This window comes from Tiliqua scincoides, chromosome 7, assembly GCF_035046505.1.
Source record: "Tiliqua scincoides isolate rTilSci1 chromosome 7, rTilSci1.hap2, whole genome shotgun sequence".
NCBI lineage: Eukaryota > Metazoa > Chordata > Lepidosauria > Squamata > Scincidae > Tiliqua > Tiliqua scincoides.
Window position 1 is genome coordinate 7658483 of NC_089827.1, and position 26743 is coordinate 7685225.

The 26743-nt window shown below is 44.8% G+C and overlaps 1 protein-coding gene and 2 pseudogenes across 1 annotated transcript in view; 1 reads left to right on the forward strand and 2 right to left on the reverse strand.

Moving 5' to 3' along the window:
* Window positions 1-6181: 6181 nt before the first annotated feature.
* The window catches only part of MAPK11 (mitogen-activated protein kinase 11), a 54332-nt gene continuing 33770 nt past the window's right edge, over window positions 6182-26743 (reverse strand). The window contains exons 7-12 of the mRNA XM_066634396.1: window positions 26579-26693; window positions 25723-25794; window positions 23473-23552; window positions 19095-19173; window positions 17929-18102; window positions 6182-7059 (exon numbers count right to left, since the gene is read on the reverse strand). Coding sequence (XP_066490493.1) covers window positions 6986-7059; window positions 17929-18102; window positions 19095-19173; window positions 23473-23552; window positions 25723-25794; window positions 26579-26693 — 594 coding nt within the window. The 3' untranslated portion in view covers window positions 6182-6985. The remainder of the gene's footprint in view (window positions 7060-17928; window positions 18103-19094; window positions 19174-23472; window positions 23553-25722; window positions 25795-26578; window positions 26694-26743) is intronic.
* Window positions 14396-14513, reverse strand: LOC136657682 (5S ribosomal RNA; annotated as a pseudogene).
* On the forward strand, window positions 18370-18492 carry LOC136658068 (5S ribosomal RNA; annotated as a pseudogene).

A 26743-nucleotide genomic window follows, 5' to 3' on the forward strand; every position in this document is an offset into this window, starting at 1 on the left:
TTCTCTTTCGCTCCGCTCTCCTCCCTCCCCCAGGAGGAGGAGGAGACCAGGCTGCACTCATTGACTAGGAATGAATGGAGGGAGGGGGGGCCACACTCCGCCCCTCCTTGCAACTGTTGCTGGGGTGGAGACTCTCATTTCCCAGCCTCCTCGCACAGGAGCCACTGCAGAAGCCTGGTCCCTCCGAAAGAAGAAGATCTAAAGCAGTGGTTGCCAAACTTTGGAGCCCCAGGACCCACTTTTTAAAAACGACGTTCACTCGGGGCCCACCTGGGTTTAGCAGACTTTTAAAAAGGAGATCTCGAAAGAAATCATGAGATTGATTTATTTAGGTAGAGATCTATTTATTGAGAGAGAGAGCCAGGGGACATCCACTAAAATTGAGTGTTGGGAGAGTTAGAACAGACACACAAAAGTATTTCTTTACTCAGCGTGTGGTCGGTCTGTGGAACTCCTTGCCACAGGATGTGGTGCTGGCGTCTAGCCTGGACGCCTTTAAGAGGGGATTGGACAAGTTTCTGGAGGAAAAATCCATTACGGGGTACAAGCCATGATGTGTATGCGCAACCTCCTGATTTTAGAAATGGGCTATGTCAGAATGCCAGATGCAAGGGAGGGCACCAGGATGAGGTCTCTTGTTATCTGGTGTGCTCCCTGGGGCATTTGGTGGGCCGCTGTGAGACACAGGAAGCTGGACTAGATGGGCCTATGGCCTGATCCAGTGGGGCTGTTCTTATGTTCTTATCTATCTCTAAAAAAAATTAAGATCTATTTATTTGCAAGTAACAGCAACCAGAAAAAAGATCCTCAAACATTTATCTTCCTAGATTTGCACATTGCTTGCAAACTGCAGGAGCTGAGCTCTTTGCAGGGTAATTAGCAGCTGCAGTAGCTGATTTTTGAATAGCCTGAATGATTGGCAATGAGTTATCTGATCTTTTCATCACCCTTTGGCGACCCACCCAAAATCAGGTCGTGACACACCAGTGGCTCCCAACCCACAGTTTGGGAACTGCTGATTTAAAGCAAACCCTGTTTTTCTCTTGGGGGGGGCACCATGGATCATCAACTTTCCAACTACAGAGTGTTACAGCCCAATCCTGTGCAGGTCTACTTGGAAGTAAATCCCATGCAGATTTACTTCCAAGTAATTTCACTGGGGCCTGCTCCCAGAAAAGTATGCATAGTATTGCAGACTTAGTTTGAAAGTAATTTTCTACATGGATGCAATACTCCCCCCCCCAGAAAAGAGTAGAAAACATGTTTTTCAATTGCCTTGCAAGACTTGCAACTGATCCTGTCCATGATTACTCAGAAGTAAATCCCATTGGTTTCCATAAACCTGGAAGTGTGCACTTACAACTGTAGACTATGGGTACAGTCAAAGAAAAGGGCCAATGTTTGCAGGCACATAATTAAAGATAGGACCATAAACATTAAAACCTTTTCTGCATTTTATTTTTCACATATTTGTACCGCCCTTTCTCCAAGGAGCTCAGGGTAGTCTACACAATTCCAACCCTCCTTTTGTCCTCACAACAACCTTGTGAGGTAGGTGAAGCTGAGAGGTAGTGACAGGCCCAAGGTCACCCAGGAAGCGTCATGGCCGAGCATGGATTTGAACCTGGATCTTTCAGGTCTAAGTCCAACTCCTGAACCATTGTGGCTGCAGTTCAACTCCCACACCACTACACCATCCTGGTTCTTTTCAGCACCCATCACAATGAACAAAAAAAAAAAGTGAGGATGGTACAATGCAATGTTAGAATCATAGAGTTGGAAGGGACCTCAAAGGTCATCTAGTCCAGCCCCCTGCCTTAGACAGCTAGTTCTACAGCTCCAGCATGTTCCAGCCATTGCTCAGAGACATAGCAATGATCAACAAGCCCTTTTATCTTTTCATTTTGTTGAATTAAAATTAAAAGACCACAATCCTCTGCATGTCTACTCAGAAGTAAGCCCCACTGTGTAAGTTGGGCTTACTCCCAGGAAAGTGTGCATAGGATTGCAGCCAAAGTGACTTTAAACAGAAGAGCTGTGATGGATTACATTAAGGGTCCAGCAGGGTAGCTTTGAGAGTTCATTTGATGTTACACAAAAAGGGCACGAGGGCGACATAATCATTTGACCGAAAAGTGGGGTATAAATCTTCTAAATAAATACAAACAGTCCTCTGGGGTGTTTGTTCCCAGCATTTAATACAATGCGCAGACGTACACTGACATGAACATAAGAACAACCCCACTGGATCAGGCCATAGGCCCATCTAGTCCAGCTTCCTGTATCTCACAGCGGCCCACCAAATGCCCCAGGGAGCACACCAGACAACAAGAAGACCTGCAAGGCCTCCTGGGAATTGTAGTTAAGAACATAAGAACAGCCCCACTGGATCAGGCCATAGGCCCATCTAGTCCAGCTTCCTGTATCTCACAGCGGCCCACCAAATGCCCCAGGGAGCACACCAGATAACAAGAGACCTCATCCTGGTGCCCTCCCTTGCATCTGGCATTCTGACATAGCCCATTTCTAAAATCAGGAGGTTGCACATACACATCATGGCTTGTAACCCGTAATGGATTTTTCCTCCAGAAACTTGTCCAATCCCCTTTTAAAGGCAACCAGGCCAGACGCCATCACCACATCCTGTGGCAAGGAGTTCCACAGACCAACCACACGCTGAGTAAAGAAATATTTTCTTTTGACATGGATCAGGAAGTGCTACTTAAAGTGAAAGCCCCCCAAGATCTGAAGCTTAATAGACTTACATTTTATTGAAGGTTTTGCTCTGCCTCATTGACTTAGGATGGCCTATCCTTTTGGGCAAGCATTCCAAAACGGGATTCCAAAATTCCATTTGCAGCTTCTAAATCTATTATTGTGCATAAACCCTCCTCATCTTCCACTCTGACAATCTATTATCCCACCCTGATGACTTCACATGGTTTTGTTTGCCTTTTGCTTGCTTTTCATGGGTGGCAAAAAAAACAGTAGAGGGTATATTTTCCCCACCTTTCCCAGGCATACTTATGAGTGGGTTTTATTTATCTGTGACTGCGCTAGATTTGTGGCAGATGTTGTTTTTTCATCCGGTGGCAAGTCTCTTTGTGACTCATTCACCGTGAGCAAATGAGGCCTGTTTTGCTCTCCATGGTTAACCCAGATTTATAGTGCCTGTAGTTGGAACAAAAAAAAATTGACAGTTCCCGCTCATAGCAAACAAGTCTGGCTGTCACCAGAAAGGCTTGCCACAGGTTGAAGGGAAAAGAGTAGTGGCCATGATGACCCCAGTGTCTCATTGAATTGGCCCCAGATAGTCAGAATCAAGTACCTGCGTTAGGGCTGATTCAGGCACTCCTAAGGGTCTTTTTCTCCTTCGTGCAGTACAGAGATGGAATCATGAAAACCAGACATCTTGTTCATTGCACCCAGGGCCTGCCTTAGCAGCTGCGGGGCCCAATTGGAAATATTTTTGCAGGGCCCCAGGCTTGTCAAAGCTTACAGTTCACAGCCAAGGTCTGTAGAATCTCTGAGACAAAAATAACATTATAGACTTCTTATCTCCATGGCGGAATGGAGTACAATCAAAATGTGTGCTTAAAAAGTGCATGTGGATCTAAATTTTTATGCTGTTCTATAATTAACATACAGGTACGGCAAAAAGGTCAAAATATAAATAATATGAACAAACCCAACTGACTTTCTAAGAATTCAGAAGTTTAAATTGTTGCTGTTCTCTAGAAAACCTGCAAGCTTGCTAGAGTTGACTGAAATTGAGTGCTGGGATAGTTAGAACTGATGAAAGAAAATACATCTTTACTAGAATGTACTTAATCTGTGGAACCCCTTGCCACAGGATGTTACCTAGATGCCTTTAAAAGGGGATTGGACAGATTTCTGAAGGAAAAGTCCATCACAGGTTACAAACCATGATGGGTGAACTCAACCTCCTGGTTTTAGAAGTCAACTACCTCTGAACGCCGGGTGAAAAGGAGTGGCAACAGGTATCTTATGTGTACCCTGAGACATCTGGTGGGCCGCTGTGACATACAGGAAGCTGGAGTAGATGGGCCTTTGGCCTGATCCAACAGGGTTCTTCTTATGTATTTTGAAACAATCTAGAGCAGCCATTTTCAACCACTGTGCAAGTGGTCCACAGGTGTGCCACAGGAATTTGGGGGAAGGTCATTTATTAATAGGGCCAATGGGAGATGTGAGCCCCCACTGGCAGCATGGTGTGCCTTGTCAATGGTCAAAAACCTGGTGGTGTCCCTTGACCATTTTAGTACCTTGTCAGTGTGCCCTGAGATAAAAAAAGTTGAAAATCACTGGTTTAGAGAGTTGAAGAAACGTGCATCGTCCTTGTTGGCCTTTTAAGTCATTACTGTGGGCTTGTACTCTGTATGAATGACATTCAGACAGGCAGCCGTCACTTCCTTTCATCTCGATTTAGATATCAAGAAAAAGAAGAGCTTTCCCAGTAACTACATCACAGATTTTTTTGACATCCCTCACAATATGCCATTCCCCCCCCCCCCACCCTTGGCTATGTTCTACTGTTGCTGATTGGCTCACTTTTATAATAAGCTGGGAAACTTCTGATCTGGCACAGACTCTGAAATGCAGTTTATTGCTTTATAATACAGGCAGCGACTTCTTCCTAGAAACTCAGTGGAAAATTTACTGTTGCCACATACTTTTATGCAATTCTTAGCATCCAAGCAACAATAAATTGACAATAGTAAAATCGAGGATATTTTTTCCTCTTCTTTTTAGAGTGATGGGGATAGTTTGTGACTTAGGGTAACAATTTACTCTGTATGTTGGTACAGAGTACAACAACGTGAGCACAGATTGACAAAGAGGTGTAACAAAGGTGGAGAACTGAAGGGCACTTGCTCCAGGTGCTATGCCAAGGGGAGCGCATGACTGCCCCTCAGGCTCTGACCTAGTTATGGAGGAGGCGTGGAGCCTTCATGCCTCTGATCCTTTTCCTTCAAAGGGGAGCCTCCACAGAAGAAGGAAGTGGGGGCTATGAAGCCATGGCGAGCACTCCCACTTCCGGGGAGAACTTGGAAGTGACATCATGTTACATGACATTGTGACATCACTGTGCTGGGAGCCAGGGCAGTGCATCACACTTTTGGATTAACCCCACTGTGCCTAGTTTGGTAGTCCCATTGGACCTACCTCGGACTTTGTTACTGGAGGATAATATTTCTTTTATATTAAACTTATTAAGAAACATAGCTGACTTGTAATTTCCAAGTATGCCAAGCTAGAACGTTGTTTTTTTTTCTTCAAAGCAAACAAATCCAAAATTGGAAAATGAACATACAAGCTCAAGCCTAATGGTTGGCAACCTTCAGTCTCGAAAGACTATGGTATAAGCCTACAGCACCCAGTATTCCCAGGTGTTCTCCCATCCAAGTACTAACCAGGCCTGACCCTGCTTAGCTTCCGAGATCAGACGAGATCAGGCATGTGCATATTTGCACAGAAATAATGTCCACCGATTTTCATGGATTTACACCCAATGAAAAATGCATTAGATTGAAGTTGTTGTTGAAAATTGGCTCCATTGGTAAGGTGGGCTCTGAAAATTGCAGATTTCATTATCCACACTGGGTGGGTCTGAGAACGGAACCCCCACAGATAAACAGGCTCCACCTGTATGGTCACTGTAACGTACATTATGGGCCAGGGAAAATTATTCTAATTAATAATTTCCCTAATGCTTTTTGATAACAGTTTCCTGGCAATTACTTTGACGATACATTCACCTCATGAGCCTTCACCAATGATATAGTAGTATCTGAGCACCTCTTCTTTCATGTGGGACTCGGTTCCATCCTTCTCCTGCCCAGAAAAGCCCCTTCCCCACCTCTGCCCCACACTCCCACCACCGCTCTGCTCCACTGCCCTGCACTTCACCTCCACCAGTGGCCATTCTTCAGGATGCAGTGTTGATGGGGAGATGCAGGCTTCCCAGCTGGCACTGCCTACTCACTCAGTGTTGCAAACATGCCTTATGGCATGTTCGCGACACCTAGTGCCAGTGTAGGGACTGCACAGTGGGTAAGTAATATTGTGCTGGGAGTATCTTAATTTACACCAGTGATTGTGGTAGTTGAAGTCACAAGAAAAAAAAAAGTTTTATTATTTAAAACAGTTTATTGGGGGGGAGGAGAGAGACAGGCACTCCAAATTACAAAGAAAGTGCTCTAGTAAAGAGTTAGATCTTCAGAAGTACTCACACGTGTGAGCTAAATCCCACTCATTTCAACTTGGCACAGCGTGGACTGCTTTTGGGCAAGAGATCACTAATAAAATTGTGCTCCACGGTTTTCTACAGCTACAGAAGAAATTATGACAAACTTTAGTGACATCAGAAAACAAATTATTTATTGACTTTCAACTGATGCTCAATCACTCCAGAAACTCCTATCATGTCCATGAACCTACAGGTATGGCTACATTTATATATTATGCCTAACGTATTACGGAGGCCCTTTTTCTTAAAGGCACTAACTATAAATAAAAAAAAAAACACTACATAGAATTAAAAGGTAAGCCTTCAAAACAATAAGTTGTTTATATGGACTTCTATTTTTTGTTTCCACATACATTCATGCTTTAACTGTACAACTTCAAAACGATAAAAAAAATCACCTTCATTTTTTTGGCATCACAACTGATCAAAAGACATGCAGAGAAGACCCAGTTTAAAAACAAAATAAAACTCAGTGCATTATTTGTCAGAATGAAGCAGTTCTTAAATGTTCTGTAATTATTACATTCGTAGCACAAGGCAAAATACCCCCAGATAACATGATCTCTTCAGCGTTATGTATCCGCTTTTCCATAGCTTTTCCCAAGATCTTTGGATAGTAAAATCTATGTCTGTGGCATCTGAAATTAAATTGCAACGCTATGTGTTTAGTAGTCTTCATGGTACAGCAAGGCAAAACCACAAGCTTATCTGGATTTATTGTTCAATTTCAAGGCTATCCATCTTTAAATCCGGTGGCTTGAAGCTGATCACTTCTTCATATGTAAGTTCTTGGGAGAGAGAGAGAGAGTGCAAAATGAATACAAAATACTGGTAATTTCAATATAAAGCTTTCAAGCCATAAACAAACTTCATTAAGTCAAAAGGAACAAACAATTCAATTTCACATACTGTGAATAACTGGTTGTCTTTTTACCAAGAACCTGACCCTCCAATTTGTTGTGCCTGTCACTATATATTTGAGGATTGGCTATGCTGACTACTATACTATCACAAATCATATATATGATTCCCCTGGGGGCTGGGGCTAAGAATAGGCCCTCAGTTTGGCTGTACTTGTCGTAAGAGGCGACTAAACAGCCACCGGGTAGATGGGACTCGTCAGCCTAGGAAGGCAGCTCATCTAAGAGAAGGAAACTCTGACCTCAAACCTCCACTGCCTTGTGGCTACATCCAGTTCTGGAAAAGGCTTCAGGAGTCAACCTCGAGGCAAAATCAGGAGCCGGAGTCCCTTAGGCAGTTCATGGCTGAACACAGTCACGTTCTGGCAACTCCTGCGACGCCGCTGGAACCAACCGTATTGGCTTCTGCCTTTCCATTGGACCATTCCAGCGACGTGGAGAGGGGGGATTTGCTGCATGGGTAACAGCCTATCCTCCATACCTTCTTTACCCAGGCTTCGCGCACTGGAGAGGACACTCCAACTTCGCCATACGGCGTCGGCACAACACGGGAAGCAGCAGTTTACCGGTTATAAGTCTTTGCTCGATTGGCGTAGAGCATGACGCCAGGGGCTGCTTCCGACGGTGGGAGAGATCATTGCATCTCATTGGGCAGCTACCGCCCGCCTTAAGCTGGGCAGTCCCCAGCCAGTAAGGTGTTGCCTCGCCACGGTCCGTTAACCTCATGGGGTGCGTGGGGTTTAGGGTGAAAACCGACAAGCGGATCGACAACTCTGCACCATGCAACAGAAAACAGAAAACTACTGCCCTAAAGCTGGGCACCTGGAACGTTAGGACAATGACACCTGGCTTCTCTGATGACCTGCAAGAAATAGACGACGCACGCAAAACAGCTGTCATCGACATGGAGCTGAGCAGACTGCAGATGGACATCGTCGCCCTTCAAGAGACGAGGCTGCCAGATTCCGGATCTGTCAAGGAGAGAAATTTCTCATTTTTCTGGCAGGGAAAACCACCAAACGAAACCAGGGAACATGGCGTTGGCTTTGCGGTCAGAAATACCCTGCTGAAATCCATCATCCCACCTACTGTGGGAAGTGAAAGAATTTTGTCCCTGCAGCTCCAGTCATCAGCAGGACCTATCACTCTCATCAGTGCTTATGCACCGACTCTGTCGTCTCCAGCAGAAGCCAAAGACAAATTCTATGATGACCTGGCCACCACTGTCAAGAAAATCCCTGTAAAAGAGCCATTGTTCATCCTCGGCGATTTCAATGCTAGAGTTGGTGCTGATAACAGTTCATGGCCCACTTGCTTAGGTCAGTTTGGCACTGGGAGGATGAATGAAAATGGTCAACGCCTGCTAGAGTTTTGCTGTCATCACGGTCTCTGTGTCAGCAACACGTTCTTCAACACAAAGCCCCAACATAGAGTCTCTTGGAGACATCCAAGATCAAAGCACTGGCACCAGCTCGACCTGATCCTCACCAGACGCTCCAGCCTTCCCAGCATCAAGATCACACGTAGTTATCATGGTGCTGCCTGCGACACTGACCACTCCCTGGTGTGCAGCAGAGTGAAACTGCAAACAAAGCGACTGTATCACACGAAAAAGGAAGGAAGACCTCGCATTGATACCAGCAAGACCCGGGATCAGAGAAAAGTGGAGGAATTTGCACAAGCGCTTGAGGAATCTCTTCCAGGCCCGGCCGACGCAAACGCATCCAACAGATGGGAACATTTCAAGAATACCGTTTACAACACCGCCTTGTCCATATTCGGCAAGAAGACCAACAAGGCGGCAGACTGGTTTGAAGCCCACTCTGAGGAGTTGACACCAGTCATTGAGGAAAAGAGGAGAGCTCAAGCAGCATACAAGGTCTGTCCCAGTGAGCGCAACCTGCAGGTCCTCCGAACTGCTCGCAGCAAAGTCCAACAGACTGCCAGGAGATGTGCTAACGACTACTGGCTCCAGCTCTGTTCCGAGATACAGATAGCAGCTGACACGGGCAACATCAAGGGGATGTATGATGGTATCAAGCAGGCCCTAGGTCCAACACAGAAGAAAATTGCCCCTCTGAAGTCTGCCACAGGCGAGGTCATCCAGGATCGGGCGCAGCAGATGGAACGCTGGGTGCAGCACTACTCTGAGCTGTATTCCAGAGAAAATGTAGTCTCCGAAGAAGCACTGAACAACATTGAGTGCCTGCCTGTGCTGGAAGAGCTTGACAGTGAACCAACCCTAGAAGAACTTCACGTGGCCCTGGACTCCCTTGCCTTTGGCAAGGCACCTGGAAAAGACAGCATCCCTGCTGAAGTCCTAAAATGCTGCAAAGAGATCATCGTCACTGAGCTGCATGAAATCCTCTGTCTCTGCTGGAGAGAAGGTGGAGTACCTCAAGACATGAGGGATGCAAACATCATCACGCTGTACAAGAACAAAGGTGACAGGGGTGACTGCAACAACTACCGCGGCATCTCTCTCCTTAGCGTTGTAGGAAAGCTGTTTGCCCGAGTTGTACTAAAGAGGCTCCAGGTACTTGCAGAGAGCGTCTATCCAGAATCGCAGTGTGGATTCCGAGCCAACAGGTCCACCACTGATATGGTATTCTCCCTTAGACAACTGCAGGAGAAATGCAGGGAACAACGACAGCCACTCTTTATAGCCTTCATAGATCTCACAAAGGCTTTCGACCTGGTCAGCAGAGACAGCCTCTTCAAGATTCTCCCCAAGATTGGATGTCCACCCAGGCTCCTCAGCATCATCAGATCCTTCCACAAGGACATGAAGGGCACTGTTGTCTTCGATGGCTCCACATCAGACCCTTTTGACATCCGAAGCGGAGTGAAGCAGGGCTGTGTTCTTGCACCAACCCTGTTTGGGATTTTCTTCGCTGTCCTGCTGAAGCAGGCCTTTGGAACTGCAACAGAAGGCATCTATCTCCGGACCAGATCAGACGGAAAGCTCTTCAACCTCTCCAGACTGAGAGCAAAATCCAAAGTCCAGCTGAAATGTCTGCGTGACTTCCTCTTTGCCGACGATGCAGCTGTCACTACCCACTCTGCCAAAGATCTCCAGCAGCTCATGGATCGTTTTAGCAAGGCCTGCCAAGATTTTGGACTGACAATCAGCCTGAAGAAAACACAGGTCATGGTTCAGGATGTGGACTCACCTCCCTGCATTACAATCTCTGAGCATGAACTGGAGGTTGTCCATGACTTTGTGTACCTTGGCTCAACGATCTCCGACACTCATTCTCTCGATGCCGAGCTAAACAGGCGCATCGGTAAAGCAGCTACCACGTTTTCCAGACTCACAAAGAGAGTCTGGTCCAACAAGAAGCTGACGGAACATACCAAGATCCAGGTCTACAGAGCTTGCGTCCTGAGTACACTTCTGTACTGCAGCGAGTCATGGACTCTTCGCCCACAACAGGAGAGGAAACTGAGCGCTTTCCACATGCGCTGCCTCCGACGCATCCTCGGCATCACCTGGCAGGACAAAGTTCCAAACAACACAGTCCTGGAACGTGCTGGAATCCCTAGCATGTATTCACTGCTGAAACAGAGACGCCTGCGTTGGCTTGGTCATGTCGTGAGAATGGATGATGGCCGGATCCCAAAGGATCTCCTCTATGGAGAACTCGTGCAAGGAAAGCGCCCTACAGGTAGACCACAGCTGCGATACAAGGACATCTGCAAGAGGGATCTGAAGGCCTTAGGGATGGACCTCAACAAGTGGGAAACCCTGGCCTCTGAGCGGCCCGCTTGGAGGCAGGCTGTGCAGCATGGCCTTTCCCAGTTTGAAGAGACACTTTGCCAACAGTCTGAGGCTAAGAGGCAAAGAAGGAAGGCCCATAGCCAGGGAGACAGACCAGGGACAGACTGCACTTGCTCCCGGTGTGGAAGGGATTGTCACTCCCGGATTGGCCTTTTCAGCCACACTAGACGCTGTGCCAGAGCCACCTTTCAGAGCGCGATACCATAGTCTTTCGAGACTGAAGGTTGCCAATACAATATATTTTATTAGCATAACGTTACTCAACTTTTGTCCTCTGCTGTACCACTTTGCTTGGTTCACCTATTGGAAAGAAATACCACCAGAAGTAACTAGCTATGATGTCATCACCAGTTACTTCCAGATTGGGAGGTCAGATGCAACGCAACAAGCATTAGTAAGAGACTCAGGGCAGACAGGAGGGCTTTTTTGAGCATGCAAAAAGTGCATGCTAAAGTTCTGACTGTAGAGCTGAGCCTCCTTTGCTGCCTATTGCACTCCATTGTTGGTCTTGATGCCAGGCAGAGGAGGTCTAGGGGGTCCTGCATGTACCACCAGACACCACCTCAAGTACCACCGGTGGTACAAGTACCACTGGTTGAGAAACACGGCACTAGCCTTGTTACATGGACACCTGAACATGCATTCGTGTCTGGTGTGGGGAGGCTAATACAAGCCATATTGAACTGGATGGATGCATCTTTTAACAAGAACGTGGAAAAGCAGTCAAGATCAGAAAGCACCAGTTGTTGTACACCAGTGGTACCCTGTCACTAATAAGAACAGAAGAACAGCCCCACTGGATCAGGCCATAGGCCCATCTAGTCCAGCTTCCTGTATCTCACAGCGGCCCACCAAATGCCCCAGGGAGCACACCAGATAACAAGAGACCTGCAAGGCTTCCTGGGAATTGTAGTTAAGAACATAAGAACAGCACCACTGGATCAGGCCATAGGCCCATCTAGTCCAGCTTCCTGTATCTCACAGCGGCCCACCAAATGCCCCAGGGAGCACATGAGACAACCAGAGACCTCATCCTGGTGCCCTCCCTTGCATCTGGCATTCTGACATAGTCCATTTCTAAAATCAGGAGGTTGCGCATACACATCATGGCTTGTACCCTGTAAACTTGTCCTCCAAGGAAACTTGTTCCTCCAGAAACTTGTCCAATCCCCTTTTAAAGGTGTCCAGGCCAGATGCCGTCACCTATGACTGCAGCTAGGACCACAGTCAAAAGGATTCTATGGATAATGAAATCTGAGTGGGGGGGGGGGGGCAACAAACCGAAAGTGGCTTTCAGAAGTGTCTGGGAGGACTGGGAGATCCTCTTAGGCCCTCCAGCCATGGGCTCAGCATCTGCAGGTATTCAAATCCACAGATAAGGAGGGGCCCACTGTGGTGTTTTCCTAAGCAGAACTCCCAAGTCAAATTAGGAGCACAAAGGCAGTCTTTTGCAAACTAGCATAATAGAAGTCTGTGTGATATTACTATAGCGTGGGGTAGCATAGAGCAGTGTTTCTCACCAGTGGTACTCATACCACCATGGTGCTTGAGGTGGTGTCTGGTGGTTCATGTGGGACCCCCAGACTCCCACTCCCTGTCACTGAGCCCATCAAGGCAACATGACATGCAGCAGTCGGAGGCCTGGCTCAGCGGGCAGAACTTCAGTGTGTGCTTTCCGCACACTCGAAAAAAGCCCTCCCATCCACCCTGAGCCTCTTAGCAGTGCTTGCTGCGTTGCGTCACATCTGGCCTCCCAATCCAAAAGGAACTGGCAATGGCATCATTGCCAATTACTTCTGGTGGTACTTCCAATAGGTGGACCATGTGAAGTGGTATGTTGGGGTACAAACGTTGAGAAACACTGGCCTACAGCATCTACTGGGAGATGCTCTAGAACCCCCACCCCACAATTCCTCTTCTGCTGGCTTCCCAAGCTTTCCCAGCCTTTTTAGAATTTGAGGAGCAAAGGTAGAGGAGGTAGCTGCTGCGGGGGCAGGGTTGGGTCGGTAAGTGGCCAGGGCAGGTGGTACAACATTCCCTGCCAGTTCACCACGTTCCACCAGCCTGGTTCACCGACTTAGAAGCAGGCTGGCCTTGCTGTGCAGATGCATGAAATTAAAGTGTGCATCTCCCTATCTTCAGTGAAAACTCAGATAAGGTCACTGAAGTGCAAAAGCTCTGGGCGCTGGGCATTAATACAAGTTTTCTGCAGCCGACTGAAGCTTCTATTGCCAAAGTATTGCTCTAACTTTAAATCTTTGGGCAGAGGTGGAGGCAGAGAGAGAAACAGAGCATACATTCTATAAAAGCTCAGAAAAAGATGTTATGAATGTTTATTTTAAAACAGAACATTAAATGCAAAGAAAACATGTTTGATTCATTATGCTGACCATCACAGCAATTACTCCAGGAACATCATGTTCTAGGCAGAGTCCCTCTTTCTTTCTTAACCCAAAGTTGTATTGTGCATATGGATTTCACTTGTGCTTTGTACGTTTTGCTAGAAGGCATTTCATTAAAAAAAAAATTTCTTGTATAATAGCCCTCTTTTTGATCTGCAGCACATGAATAATAAAGTCAGCCTCAAGAGGCAGAAAAGATACAACAAAGCTCTGGTTTCCCCCCTCCCCCCACATACTCAATGCTTCCTGACTTTTAAGTGAAAGGAGGCTATTGCATGTGTCAGGAAAGGAGCTGCTGGACAAAGCTATGAGCTGAAGAAGTTGTGCCTTCTGTTGTGCCCTTACTGCGCTTGGCTCTTAGCTTTTTACTGGATCAGCAGCTGAATATGTGTGTGTGTGGGGGGGGGGGGACGACACGACACTGGTAGTTCTATCTGCTGTCACCATGCCAGGCTAAGGAGATCAGGCAGAAACGCACTCTTCCCAGAACAGCACAGAACCCCAGGGGTTCGTATTTAAAAACAAATCGCAGTAGTGCCCAGAAATAATCAGATGTGACAACCCACTGAATTACAGGGGATAGGTAGGCAAAGGGTCAAAATATAACAAGTTTATTAAAAACCCCAAAGAAAAACAAATTAATTCCCTAAGCATGTCTAGCTAGAAATACAGCCCCTTACTGACATTGTCCCAAGAAACTTGGTCTCTGCGCATACTAGAGAAGTGGGTATGCCTTCCTGAACAAATACTGGTTCCAACAGCAGACCTGGCAAAACGCATTCCCAAGCATCCCTGTGCTTGAACTTAAGTAAGCTAGGTTTGATGATGCCATCAGGTTACCTGATTGGATGAACAGAACCTACCTGGCCACTCCATCCCGCCCCTTTACCTAGACAGGTTTGGCTGCCCAATTAGCGGGTGCATGCCAATCTCAGTAGCATCTCAGTCTGACCATACAGAAGGACCAAACACACATCCAGCACATGGTTGGCAACCTTCAGTCTCGAAAGACTATGGTATAAGCCTACAGCACCTGGTATTCCCAGGCGGTCTCCCATCCAAGTACTAACCAGGCCTGACCCTGCTTAGCTTCCGAGATCAGACGAGATCAGGCATGTGCAGGGTAGCAGATCATATCCTGGCTGTCTAGAAACAGCCTTTTTCAACTGGCTTCTTCAAACAAAGGGCAAAGGCTACTAGAGGAACTTGCAGCTTTTAGGTTGCTGAACCAGCACAGAAGCTTCCAGGGGATTAGAAGTGGCCAAGGGAAAAAAAACGAGCATTTAATCACAGTATGCTACAGGAATAACACACAACAATGGAAAAATGGTTCTCTGTGCAATAATTCATCTATTGATTATTCCACAGAGAACCATTATTCTACTGTTATGCTTTTTTCACCCAGAAAAATCTTGGGAACTAGATTGTTTAAAAAGACTAGCACAAGGTAGCCTCCAAAGCAAAGTCATTTCCATAATATGTATGTTGTATGTGCTTGCCCTGCTTTTCCAAACAGGCCTTACGCAGGTTGAAAGACTTACTATGAACACTTCTCTGTAAGTATATTATATTGAGCTCATTAGGACATTCTATATAGACATGCATATGATCAAGAGTTCTACAAATGTATAATAGATTATATTATATTAAATTAATTACATTAATTGTATTACAATAATTATATTACAGTATAATAACTTGTGACACTCTGTGCCATATTAATTTCAAAATTCACAGTATATTTTAGGTGCTACTAATTAGTATTTTTGGTTCCCCCCCCCCCACGTCTAGTGGCTGGAAGAGCAGCGCCTGAGGGGGGACACGACTGAGACATACAAAATTATGGGTAGGATAGAGTGGATAGAGAGATGCTCTTTACACTCTCACATAACACCAGAACCAGGGGACATCCATTAAAATTGAGCGTTGGGAGAGTTAGGACAGACAAAAGAAAATATTTCTTTACTCGGCATGTGGTTGGTCTGTGGAACTCCTTGGCACAGGATGTGGTGATGGCATCTGGCCTGGATGCCTTTAAAAGGGGATTGGACAAATTTCTGGAGAAAAAAATCCATTACGGGTTACAAGACATGTTCTTATGTTCTTAAGAACAGCAACTGGAAAGCCTGTAAACAATAAATCCCAACTTTTCAAGTTTTTTGATTAGAATAAAAATATTAGACAATCTTATGGATCCAATATGCAAAAGGTTATTGAATCAGAATAAGCTGGCCCAACAGAAAAACATATCGACTGTGAGCCCAAACCTGTGCATGTCTACGCAGAAGTAAGCTCTATTGTGTTCAATGCGGCTTACTCCAAAGTAAGCATGCATAGGATTGCAGCCTTAATATATTTACCCAGAAGTTCAGCTCCACTCATCACCAGTTTTAGCAGGTTCCCAGAGGCTTTATATAAAAACAAACAAAAAGAATCAAGAGGCAACTCTCCTTGCATAGCACTGGAGCTTTTCATGAGATGTGGAAAGATGTACAGTGGACTCGCTGTAAGGCACTTCCGGTCACATCTAGGAGGTCTTCTGAAGCCCTCCAGTGCAGACTCGGGATCTGCGCTCAGTCAAATCCATGGGTGCCAAGCCCAAAGATAAATTTGGTGCCAAGCCCAAAGATAAAGCAAATTAATCAGTAGTATTGGACAAGTGAGTGACAACATCAGAAGAAGGTCCACCTAGCCCAACATTCCGTTTCCCATTGTGGCCAACCAGAAACATGCAGGAGATGAAGGCATATTCCTCTCTCACTCCTGCTCACCTGTAACTGGTATTCAGAGACACACCGTTGTTGATGATGGAGGTTGCTTATACCCATCATAACTAGGAGACATTGAGGCCGCAATCCTAACCACACTTTCCTGAGAGTAAGCCCCATTGAACAAAATAGGACTTACTTCTGAGCAGACCAGGTTAGGATTGTGCCCTGAGAAGAGATACCCTTGTCTCATCCCCTTTAAAGCCTTCCAAGCTAGTGGCTTTGGAAGAGAATTCGATAAATGCATGGAGGACAAATCCATTCTCAAGTTCAGACCAAGGAACATTTCAGCCTTTATGGTTCTCTTCCCCCAAAATATACCCCAAGTATAAAAATGAATGAAAGCCACCTGCACACTTTGCTTTCTGTGTAGCTTAAGTTTAAAATCTGAAGTTTTTAAAACTACACGTACATCCCCCCTCTTAAGGCACTGAGACTGCAAGCCTATCTTACAGCCTAGCCAATCTTAATCCTAGCCTTACCTGAGGGTAAGCTCCATTGACTATAATGAGGCTTACCTTCGAGTAGACAAGTATAGGCTTGGGCCCTAAGCTGGACAAGTAGGGAGAGAGAGATCATAATCTTGTGCAGTTCTTTAGTCCCAAAAAATGGGATCAAAGGGGTATAGTCACAAACCTTACTTTCTTTTTTGCCTTCTAGAATTTTAAGTGAGTCTCACCAAGCAGATAAAGAAATGCTACTTTAAAAGAGAAGCCTTATGTAACATGGCCTAAGCACTCAATTATTCACAGTATGGAATGAAAGCGCATACAGTCATGAATGCAGCATCTGAAATATTCATTTTGTTTTTCCTTGGAGAAACGGTTTGAAGAGCCAGATGTTTCTGCTTGTACCCACATAAATTAAACGTCAAAATGACTGCATCATACCCCCTTCCCACTGCCACTTTAGGAGGAAAAATAATTATGGAAGACAATTTCCAATGCTAGTTAAAAATCATATTAGAATTCAAGGAAGCCCAGACCACAGATCCCTAAATATCAAGCTGGAATAAAACCTACTGCTATACAGTAGATCAGCAGTAAAACCTTGTTAAGGACATTTCATCAAAACCAGCACATTTAACACTGGGACCCACTTTTTAGAATGAGAATCTGTCAGGACCCACCGGAAGTGATGTCATGACTGGAAGTGACATCATCAAGCAGGAAAATTTTTAACAGTCCTAGGCTGCAAACCTACCCACACATACTCAGGAGTAAGTCCCATTTACTATTATTGTTAAAAGCATATACATAGTGGCTTGTTAAAAGTACAGGTCTGTAATTTCCCCAAATGCAGTCACATTCCATGGTAGCATCAAGTCTAAAAAATTAAAAATAAAATTTTGAAATGAATGGTGCCCCACCTGAAATTGTCTTGCGATCCGCTTAGTGGGTCCGGACCTACCATTTGAGAAACACTGATCTGAACTCTTATTTCAGGGGTATGGAAGTAGATCATGGACCCCATGTTTCAATTCTGCACAGTGGAAAATCTTACCCCCACTATTTTATAAGTGAAGCACAACAACTATATTTGTTTTTGGAAGTATATATAAATAGAAATCTAAAGTCCTGCTTTCAGCTTACAGTGGTCTATGTAACAGTTTCCAAGGGAGCTGTCAGATGTGGTCTGCTCTTAGCTGTGCAAAATCAGTCTCAGTTGGTAATGCTTCTGTAAGCGGGGTTCCAGTCATGGTGCTGTTTAATGCAAGGTGTTTTAGGCATTTTAATTTTCTTCTTTTTGCTTGACATTTCGACTGCAAAATAAAATGGGCTCTTACCTTTCCATTCATCTATAATTCTTTCTTTATTCTCTATTGACTCATCGTAGAGCTCAGCCTCAGGTTCGTCCTCTGGATCGTGATATTGTACAAAGTAAGGATGAGCAAGTGCTTCGGAGGCTGTTATTCTTTTATCACTATCCAATATAAGCATTTTCTCCAGAAGATCCACAGCTAGGATTTTAAAAAAAGACACAACTCAAAATAATTGCTAAATCATTTCACCTTGACAAGGAAGGACAGCAACTGTTTGGAAGCTAAGCAGGGTCAGGCCAGGTTAGTACTTGGATGGGAGACCGCCTGGGAATACCAGGTGCTGTAGGCTTATACCATGATCTCGGAAGCTAAGCAGGGTCAGGCCTGGTTAGTACTTGGATGGGAGACCGCCTGGGAATACCAGGTGCTGTAGGCTTATACCACAGTCTTTCGAGACTGAAGGTTGCCAACCATCTCCCTATACTGAACACTATCTCCCGATCTTGTCTGATCTCGGAAGCTAAGCAGGGTCAGGCCTGGTTAGTACTTGGATGGGAGACCGCCTGGGAATACCAGGTGCTGTAGGCTTATACCATAGTCTTTCGAGACTGAAGGTTGCCAACCATTTGACAAGAAATTCTAGATCAGTGGTTCCCAAACTGTAGGTCGGGACCCACTGGAGGGTCGTGACCTGATTTTTGGTGGGTCACCAAAGGGTGATAGAAAGATCAGATAAAAATCAGATACTGAAGTTGCTAATTACCCTGCAAAGAGCTCAGCTCCTGCAGTTTACAAGCATGTGTAAATATAGGGAGAGAAATGTTTAAGGGTCTATTTTCTGGTCAATCAATCAATCGAAAGAAAGATTTATTTTTCTTTCTTTTGGTCTTAGTTAGTGTCAGACTCAACAGTAATAGGTTGCTGGGACCCCTGGGACAAAACCCAGCACTGCCCCCCCACAGCAACCCCTTCTTGGTGCATTGCTACTACTGCCAATGGTATTTGAGAGTTCATGAGATGGGATGGTCAGGTGGGCCTTCTGATCGACATGGGGTCCAAGCTGGTTGACCCCTGATACTACCCCAAGGACTGAAGATATCCAGTCATTCAGAGCACTGCACTGATTCCATTTGAATTGATATGCCTCTGTAAACCAACCATGCTAAGTTTTAAAACTTCAGAATACTTACCTAATGGGTTTGCTCCACGAAATACAGCTTTCAGGTCCTGTTGAGGCATTTGCGGTAGAGATTCTATGTATTTTCTAGCCTGAAATAAGGGTGATATATGCATGCATTTCAGTTCATGATTAAAAAAAAAACATCCTTGGAAAAGTAATATATACAACTGCTATGTTACCTAGAGCTGAAAATAATTGCATTAAATCATGGTTAGCCAGTCCTGACGATCTGCAATTGTTTAGAGGTTGACTGGCAGAAATTCACAGTAAGGAAGTGGAGACTTGCCATTCTTCCATTTACAAAATAAAAAATACAGGTGCTTTGCTTGCTTTACTTTACTCAGCGTACCTCAGTTAAATATAGATTAAGGAATGTCACATTCCTGACATAGCCTCCTTATTAAACACATGGCCTCCGAACCGCCACTTTCCAGTACCCAGAGTGCAGAGGTGAACTAAAAAGGCTGTGCTCTCCCCCAAAAGATTGTCTCTTCTATTCCCAGGGGCATCAATGTGAATCGTGCCTAGCGAAGATCCTTAGAGATGTCCAAACTTTGTCATCAAAGCAATAAAATGATACGAGTGGGAATATCATCCTCATTTGTGAACGACCCAGACAAAAACTAGGCCACTTTTCTCTATCCACATTCCTAGTCTTCATAGTATAGATTCAGCCATGGATGCTAACAGGTCAAATGTGCTTTATATTTTGGAGGCTAGCTAAACATTGCAAATGTGTGATGGAACAGGCTCCTCTTTTACTTCTTCCTTAAAATCCACCTTTTTCTGAAGCCTTTTGCACAACACTGTAGTCCTCTCTCCCAGTTAAGCTTAAGTATGTGTCACTGAAACAATCCCATATTCTTCCATTATCTCTATTTCCCTCCCCTCCCTCTGTTGTGTCCCTTGTTTCTATCTACACTGCAAGCCTGTAGTGTAGATAGCCCTATCTCCCCTATCTCCACCCCCCAACTCTGTGTAAAATGCCATGTATGTTGATGGCATGCCGCTTCTGGCTCAGTTGAGGTAGCTTGTCTCCTCCAGGGGCAGTGCTCTGTGCCGGCAACGTATCCAGGATTGGCCAGCCAGACATGCCCCAGGATGCCCTATGGCGGTGAGGCCAGGGCTGGCAATCCCTCCTTATGGTAGCATCTGACAGTGGCAGGTGCCACAGGGAATTCAGGGTCCGTAGCCGAGCTGGTGCTTGTGGGGAGCTTGGTTGCCACAGCAGCAGGGCGTCCAGGGCCATATCCCAGCCATAGTGTAGAGCCTGGAGGGTGGTTCCGTGGCCAGTAAGATGGGCCGTGGACACAAACAATTCAGATAAACTATGAAGGTGTCAGAGAAGTAGGGGGAATAGGAACTGCAAGTGGTCTAACATTCATGCTTCTTCATCTCATCCAAAATCAAGCGTTTAGCTCTCTCCTATGGGAGACCATATAGATCAGGGATGTCAAACTTGTTTTATGGGGGGGCTGAAGTCAGCATTCATAGTGCCTGCTGAGAGCTGGAAGTGACATCATTAAGAGATGATGGCCAGAAAAAGCACTTGGTTCTCACATAGAAATTCATTAGCTGCAAATGACAGAAGAGAAAATGTGGAAATCTTGTTCATATTTTCAAGATATGAGCGAGCCCAATTATCAAGCTGGATGGTTTTCCCCCACCACAAAATGATAGTTTCATCCATGTTTCTCCATTATTTTACAGTTACATCACCATAAAGGTCAGTGTAAACTATATCCGCCGTTATTCATTTCTCCCCAATATTACTGGCTTGGGTATTTTCCCCAAGTACGCTTCAGTTTCTCTCCATATCAGGTTTTTTAAGATCGTTTGTTACAAAGGTTCTCTCACTGCAATATATTTAACTGTCAGCTGCTTTACAGCATGTAATCATTATTTGTTCAAAAAAATGGAAAGCTCATTAATCTCTCAATTACCCTTTTAATCTCACTGCTAAAGTTTGCTTAGTGGCACTAAGTACATAATTTGCAAAACAGACTTTTATTAGAAAGATCCACAGGCGAACATTTTACTAAATACAAAGACAATTTCGACTGAACTGCTCTTGTGCTCTCTTTCTTTAATTTGTGCATATTTTTTTCAGAAACACATTTCCATTTTTACATATACATATATACACACACACATATATATACACACACATATACATATGTATATATGTATATATATGTATATATATATGTACATATGTATATGTGTATATATACATATACATATATATAAGATTATAGATTATATATATACTTATATATATATACTTATATACACACATACACACACACATATACATACATATATTATATTAATATATTAACACAATAATAATATTGTATATTATAATTATACAATATATAATACAATAATATAATTATTGTATATATAATAATACATATACAATAATATATAATAATTATAATATAATATACAATAATGTAATTATTGTATAATTATACACTGTCCCCCCCCCCCCCCAGCACTGTCTGTTCTAGTGACTGTCTGTTGGTATTCATTTGCATTTTTTTAGATTGTGAGCCCTTTTGGGACAGGGAGCCATTTAGTTATTTGATTTTTCTCTGTAAACCGCTTTGTGAACTTTTAGTTGAAAAGCAGTATATAAATAACAACAACAACAACAACAATAATAATATATTATCTAATATTAATATATTAGAGGCCTTTCAATCCCAAGCCATAGCGACTTGATGGATGAATGATCTATAGGAAGATTGATCATGTGCAAGACTAGAGAGGTCCACTAGAGTCATCGTTGTTGTGATTGTGTCAAGCTTACATACTTACATGGGCTAAAATACGTTACATCACATAGATGTTATGTCTATGTAGTCAGTTCTCTTTATCTGCAAGGGGCGGAATTGCCACCTGTCTCTCAACATCTGTGACCGTTCTTATTATCTGAGAATACTGTGCTGATGCACTTGGGGCAAGGGGTCTCGATGCAGCAATGAGCAGGCAGGCAGGGAAGAAAGAGTTGGGAGAGGAAGAGAAGAAGAGGAGACAATGGCCTCCTCGCAAGAAGAAGGCAGGCACCGGCACCGTGCAAGGAAGTGAAGAAGAGGTGGCTATATAGTATATGACTGATAGGGGATGGGTTTGCGATAAAAGAGAAATCCCCTGGAACCTAACCCCGTTTTCCCCATAGGTTCAATGATTCAGTATCCACTAATTTGGTATCCACTAGGTTTTCCTGGAACCTAACCCTAGCGCAGGGCTCTCCAGACTCCAGCCCGTTGGCCAGATCTGGTTTCCTGCCTAATTCCTCCCCCGCATGAACGGCACTAACCGTTCCATTGTTCAACGGGGTGCCTCCCGTTTGTGCTGCAGATCACCCCAACCTTTGCGCTCACCAACCGCTTCTGGGGTCTTTTGCCCCAGCTGGCTTTGTGCCCAGATTCCTGGGCATGCACAGCTGGCTGGCGCGAAGGTTGGGGGAGGTGATCTGCAGTGCCAAAGAGAGACTCCCGGAAAGAACAGTAAGCTCTGTCCACACCAGAGCTTGGACAGTTTCACCAGCATGCAGTAGTCTCCACTTTGACTGTAGTTCAAAGAACTGACTGTAGTTCTCTTCCTCAGTAGACACCAAGAATTATAATTACATGATACACTCATGATATACATGATACTTCATGATATACATGAAGTAGGGAATGTAAAAGAAAGCTGTCAGTCTTGAGGATTTGATGCATCTCAGCTCTGGGCCATACAGTACTTGCCTATATCTAATATCGGCATTACCGTTCCCCTTCTTCCTCTTAATAAGCATACATTCTTGTGAATGGTGCCTTAAGGGATAAGTCAGTGGTTCCCAATCTTTTTGCTGTAATGTCCTAGGGTGTCACAAGGAACTTGCCGGGGCATTATGTGTCACCCACTGCTCGGCCGTGGGACAGTGAGAACCTAGACTTTTCCACACCTTTTTTGTCTCATGGCACACTTATAAAGCACTAAAATTGTCACGGCACATCATCTGTTTTTTGACCATTGACAAGGCACACCATGCAGTTGGTGGGGAGCTCACATTCCTCAATGGCCCCATGAATAAATGACTCTTCCCCCAAACTCCCACGGCACACCTGAAGACCATTCAGGGCACACCAGTGTGCCACGGCATAGTGGTTAAAATGGATGCGCTAGAGGATATGACAGTGAGATTGCTAACTGCAAGCAGAAAATGGAAGAAGCAGACAGTGCAAATGTATCACTCACATATGACTACTAGTGGCTTACCAAAGGTTTCCAGACAGAACACATTTTGTTCCTGTACAGCTTAGAAAACCAGTATGAGCTGGTTAATAGATTTTAATGGAGACTTAAGGACTACAATGGTGAAATGTCACACTTACGTGCTCTGATGATATTTTCTTGAGAAGTTCAGAACTGGGTGTACCAACCACTTCCATTATTCGCTTTAGCTGGTCGATATCTGCAAGGATTTAAGAAAGCTACAAGAGGGAAGGCAGCAGAGGAGCCTCTTCCTGACCTAAACTGCAAAAGGCAGGTGCATCCCCTTATTCACTGATGCCAAGCCTCCTGATACGTCCAATGGTATTTTTGAACAAGAGATACAGACTGAACAGAAATTTCATAAGCCCACTTCTAATTGCAGCCCCCCATTTTCTGAATGTGGAAAGAGGGGCGGCTGTGCCCTTTGGCTCCACTCTCTCAGGCCAACATGCCCCTGGTGATGCTCTAGATCAGGGGTGCTCAATAGGTGGATCGCGATCTACCGGTAGATCGCGAGGCAAAATGAGTAGATCGCGGAGTGCCGACCCCCCCTTCAGGTGCCTCTGGGAGGAAATGCTGGGAGTAAGGCCCATTGTACTCAATGGGGCTTACTCCCAGGTAAGTGTGGCTAGGATTGCAGCCTCACAGCCTAATCCTAGGCATGTCTACTTAGGAGTAAGTCCTGTTATACTCAGTGGGGCTCAAGGTACACCAGCATACATTGTACACATAAATGTTATATGTTATGATGGCGCGAACATTGTAAAAAAAAACTCTGGTAGATCTCCAGGCCTTGCTGGGTTTCAAAGTAGCTCTCGAGCCAAAAAAGTGTGAGCACCCCTGCTCTAGATAAATACACATTTGACTTTGATAAGAGGGTTCCACCAACATCATCCCTGGTTGTCCACAGTTCCGGCTCATGAACGGTACACGGGTAGAACTGTACTTTCATAAAGGCTTAACATGTAGGCACTGATGGAGAATGGAACACATGGCCAGCACACTGGTTGGCATCAGGGGGATAGGGCAGAGAGCACAGTCTCACCCATCTCCCATCTTCAGTAAACATGTAGGCGAAGTCTGTTTGAAGATGGGTAAATCCTTGATCTTGAGAAGGGTGCAATCCGACACAACCCATCAAAGTGTTACAGTTATACCATTATTTATCCGAAGCAGTCAAAATATTATTAACAAGAAAGAGAGATGAGTTGCATGAATATTCTTCTGTGGCTCAGATTTTAATCCAAGACACACACACACACACACACACACACACACACACACCGCCTGCCTCATCCCTTTTCCACATGTTTAGCTTGGGTTGAGAATAAACTGAGCTATTTTCCAAGATTTGAGAAAACAGCTCTGTTCCAAAGTCCAATTAGGAGCTTAACCGGCGAAGGGGTAGGGCTTGCCCCATCGTTCATTATTGTGGGCTAACTCCTGAAATTAAAGAAAATTGAAAGCTTTGACACTTTCTAGGCTACAGATCGTTACAATGGTCCAAAAGACTATGAACGCTCCTGATTCTTAGATAGTGAAAAGCAAGGGTACATTTATCCTTTCACATGTGTACCCAATGTGTACCGTTTCAATGCATACGCTGCATTTTAAAGGGTACACATAGATCTTTTCCTCTCTGTCACTGAATCACATTTTTACTTGTGGTCTTCTGGATCACGTTCACCATCTTTTGCATCCAGAAGTGCCCCGTGCGGTGGGTGTGTGACAAATGGAACACTAGAACTTGGCATTTGCACATCAGAACTTGGCATTTGCACAACTGTTTCCTCACAAAGGAAACTGCCTGTATGGCACTCACAGTTGCTTTAACGGGAGTCGTGCCTTCAGGATAAGCCAACACAAGGGACGCTTGGCCACAAAACGAAAGCCCATGACTTCTAGATTGAGAGGTGTTCCACCTGCCCATTGATACAATGAGATTGGCACCTGCCCATTGATACAAGTGCTGCAGCCCCCAAACAGGCTCTACAAACAGTATATTTTTTATGTACGGTGCACCCTCCTTAATACATTTGCCATGGAGTTTATGAATCCTCTTGGCAGCTCCGTTCTCGGACACTAACTCAGCAACTGCTGTCTACTGCATGCTGGTTTTATATCTAGGTCATTATTTAAACAAAGTGTACGAAAGCAAAGGTTTTAGGGCAGCCTACTGTGGCTTAAGGACACAGTGTTGTTTCCCTTTATCATGTCCCGCTGTGACTTTAACGATTAGCAACATGTTGTTGGCTGTACCCATTTTTGTTAAACGACTAGCACTGCCTTAAAAGCCTTTTAATTACAAGGGCAGAGAAAGACCCAGAGAATATTTGCACTTGCATAATTTCACGGGAGGCAAAGGATACAGTCGTTTCCAGGGAAAAGGGCCTTTCCTTTCAGCAGCTCTGCCATGATGCATCCAACCGACCAAATGTCGACTGCAAAAAAAAACACACACAAATTAACACATCAGGACATAAGGGTCTCTGCATGCCAAATGTCTTTCCATTTAAATCATAGGAATGTAAGAACCGCTTTGCTGGATCAAGTCCAAGGCCATCTTATTCCCCCCCCCCCCGACTGCTTGCAGCTTTGGCAAAAGTGGCATAGAGTGGGCTCTCTTATCCTCAGGCTTGGCATCAGCAGATTTGAATACACACAGACACTGAGGGTCTGGAGAGGCCTCAGAGACCTCCTGAACGTGCCTAGAAGTGTCTTCCAATCGTGTCCGAAAGGCCTTCTGAGGCCCACAGAGGTCACACACAGTCTCCTCATGCCTCAGAAGGTATCCCAGAGGTTTCTGAAAGGCAAGTCCAGTTTACAGTGTGCCCCCCCCCCCCGTGGATTTCACTACCCACAGAATTCGGTATCTGGGGGGGGCGGGTCCTGGAGCAGATCCCCTGCAGATGCTGAGAGCCCACTGCACAAATCTTTTAAATAAATAAAATAAAGATACACAAGCAGAATGTGTAGACACACCCCTTCCTCTTGCATATAGAGACATATGAGGCTGGAGACAGCACACAGTCTTAAAAACTCGTTGCCTTTGAGAGTCCATTCCACCATCAATTTATCTAATCTCCTTCCAAAGCCATCTAAGTCAGTGGCTGTCACCACATCAACCATCTCCACAGATAAAGTATGCACTGCGAGTGACAAGCTTCCTTGGATATATTTTTCATAACGCAACCCAAAGAACAAGCAAGTATTTTTCAGTCTCACCTGTTTGATTATAATGCATCCAATTTAACATGATTTCTGGCGCTCTGTACCACCGCGTTGCTACATAACCTGTCATTTCATCATCCGTTTGCCGGGCTAGCCCAAAGTCTAAAATCTACAGAATAATTAAGAAAAAGTTTCCTATTATTGTTATGATAAACATTC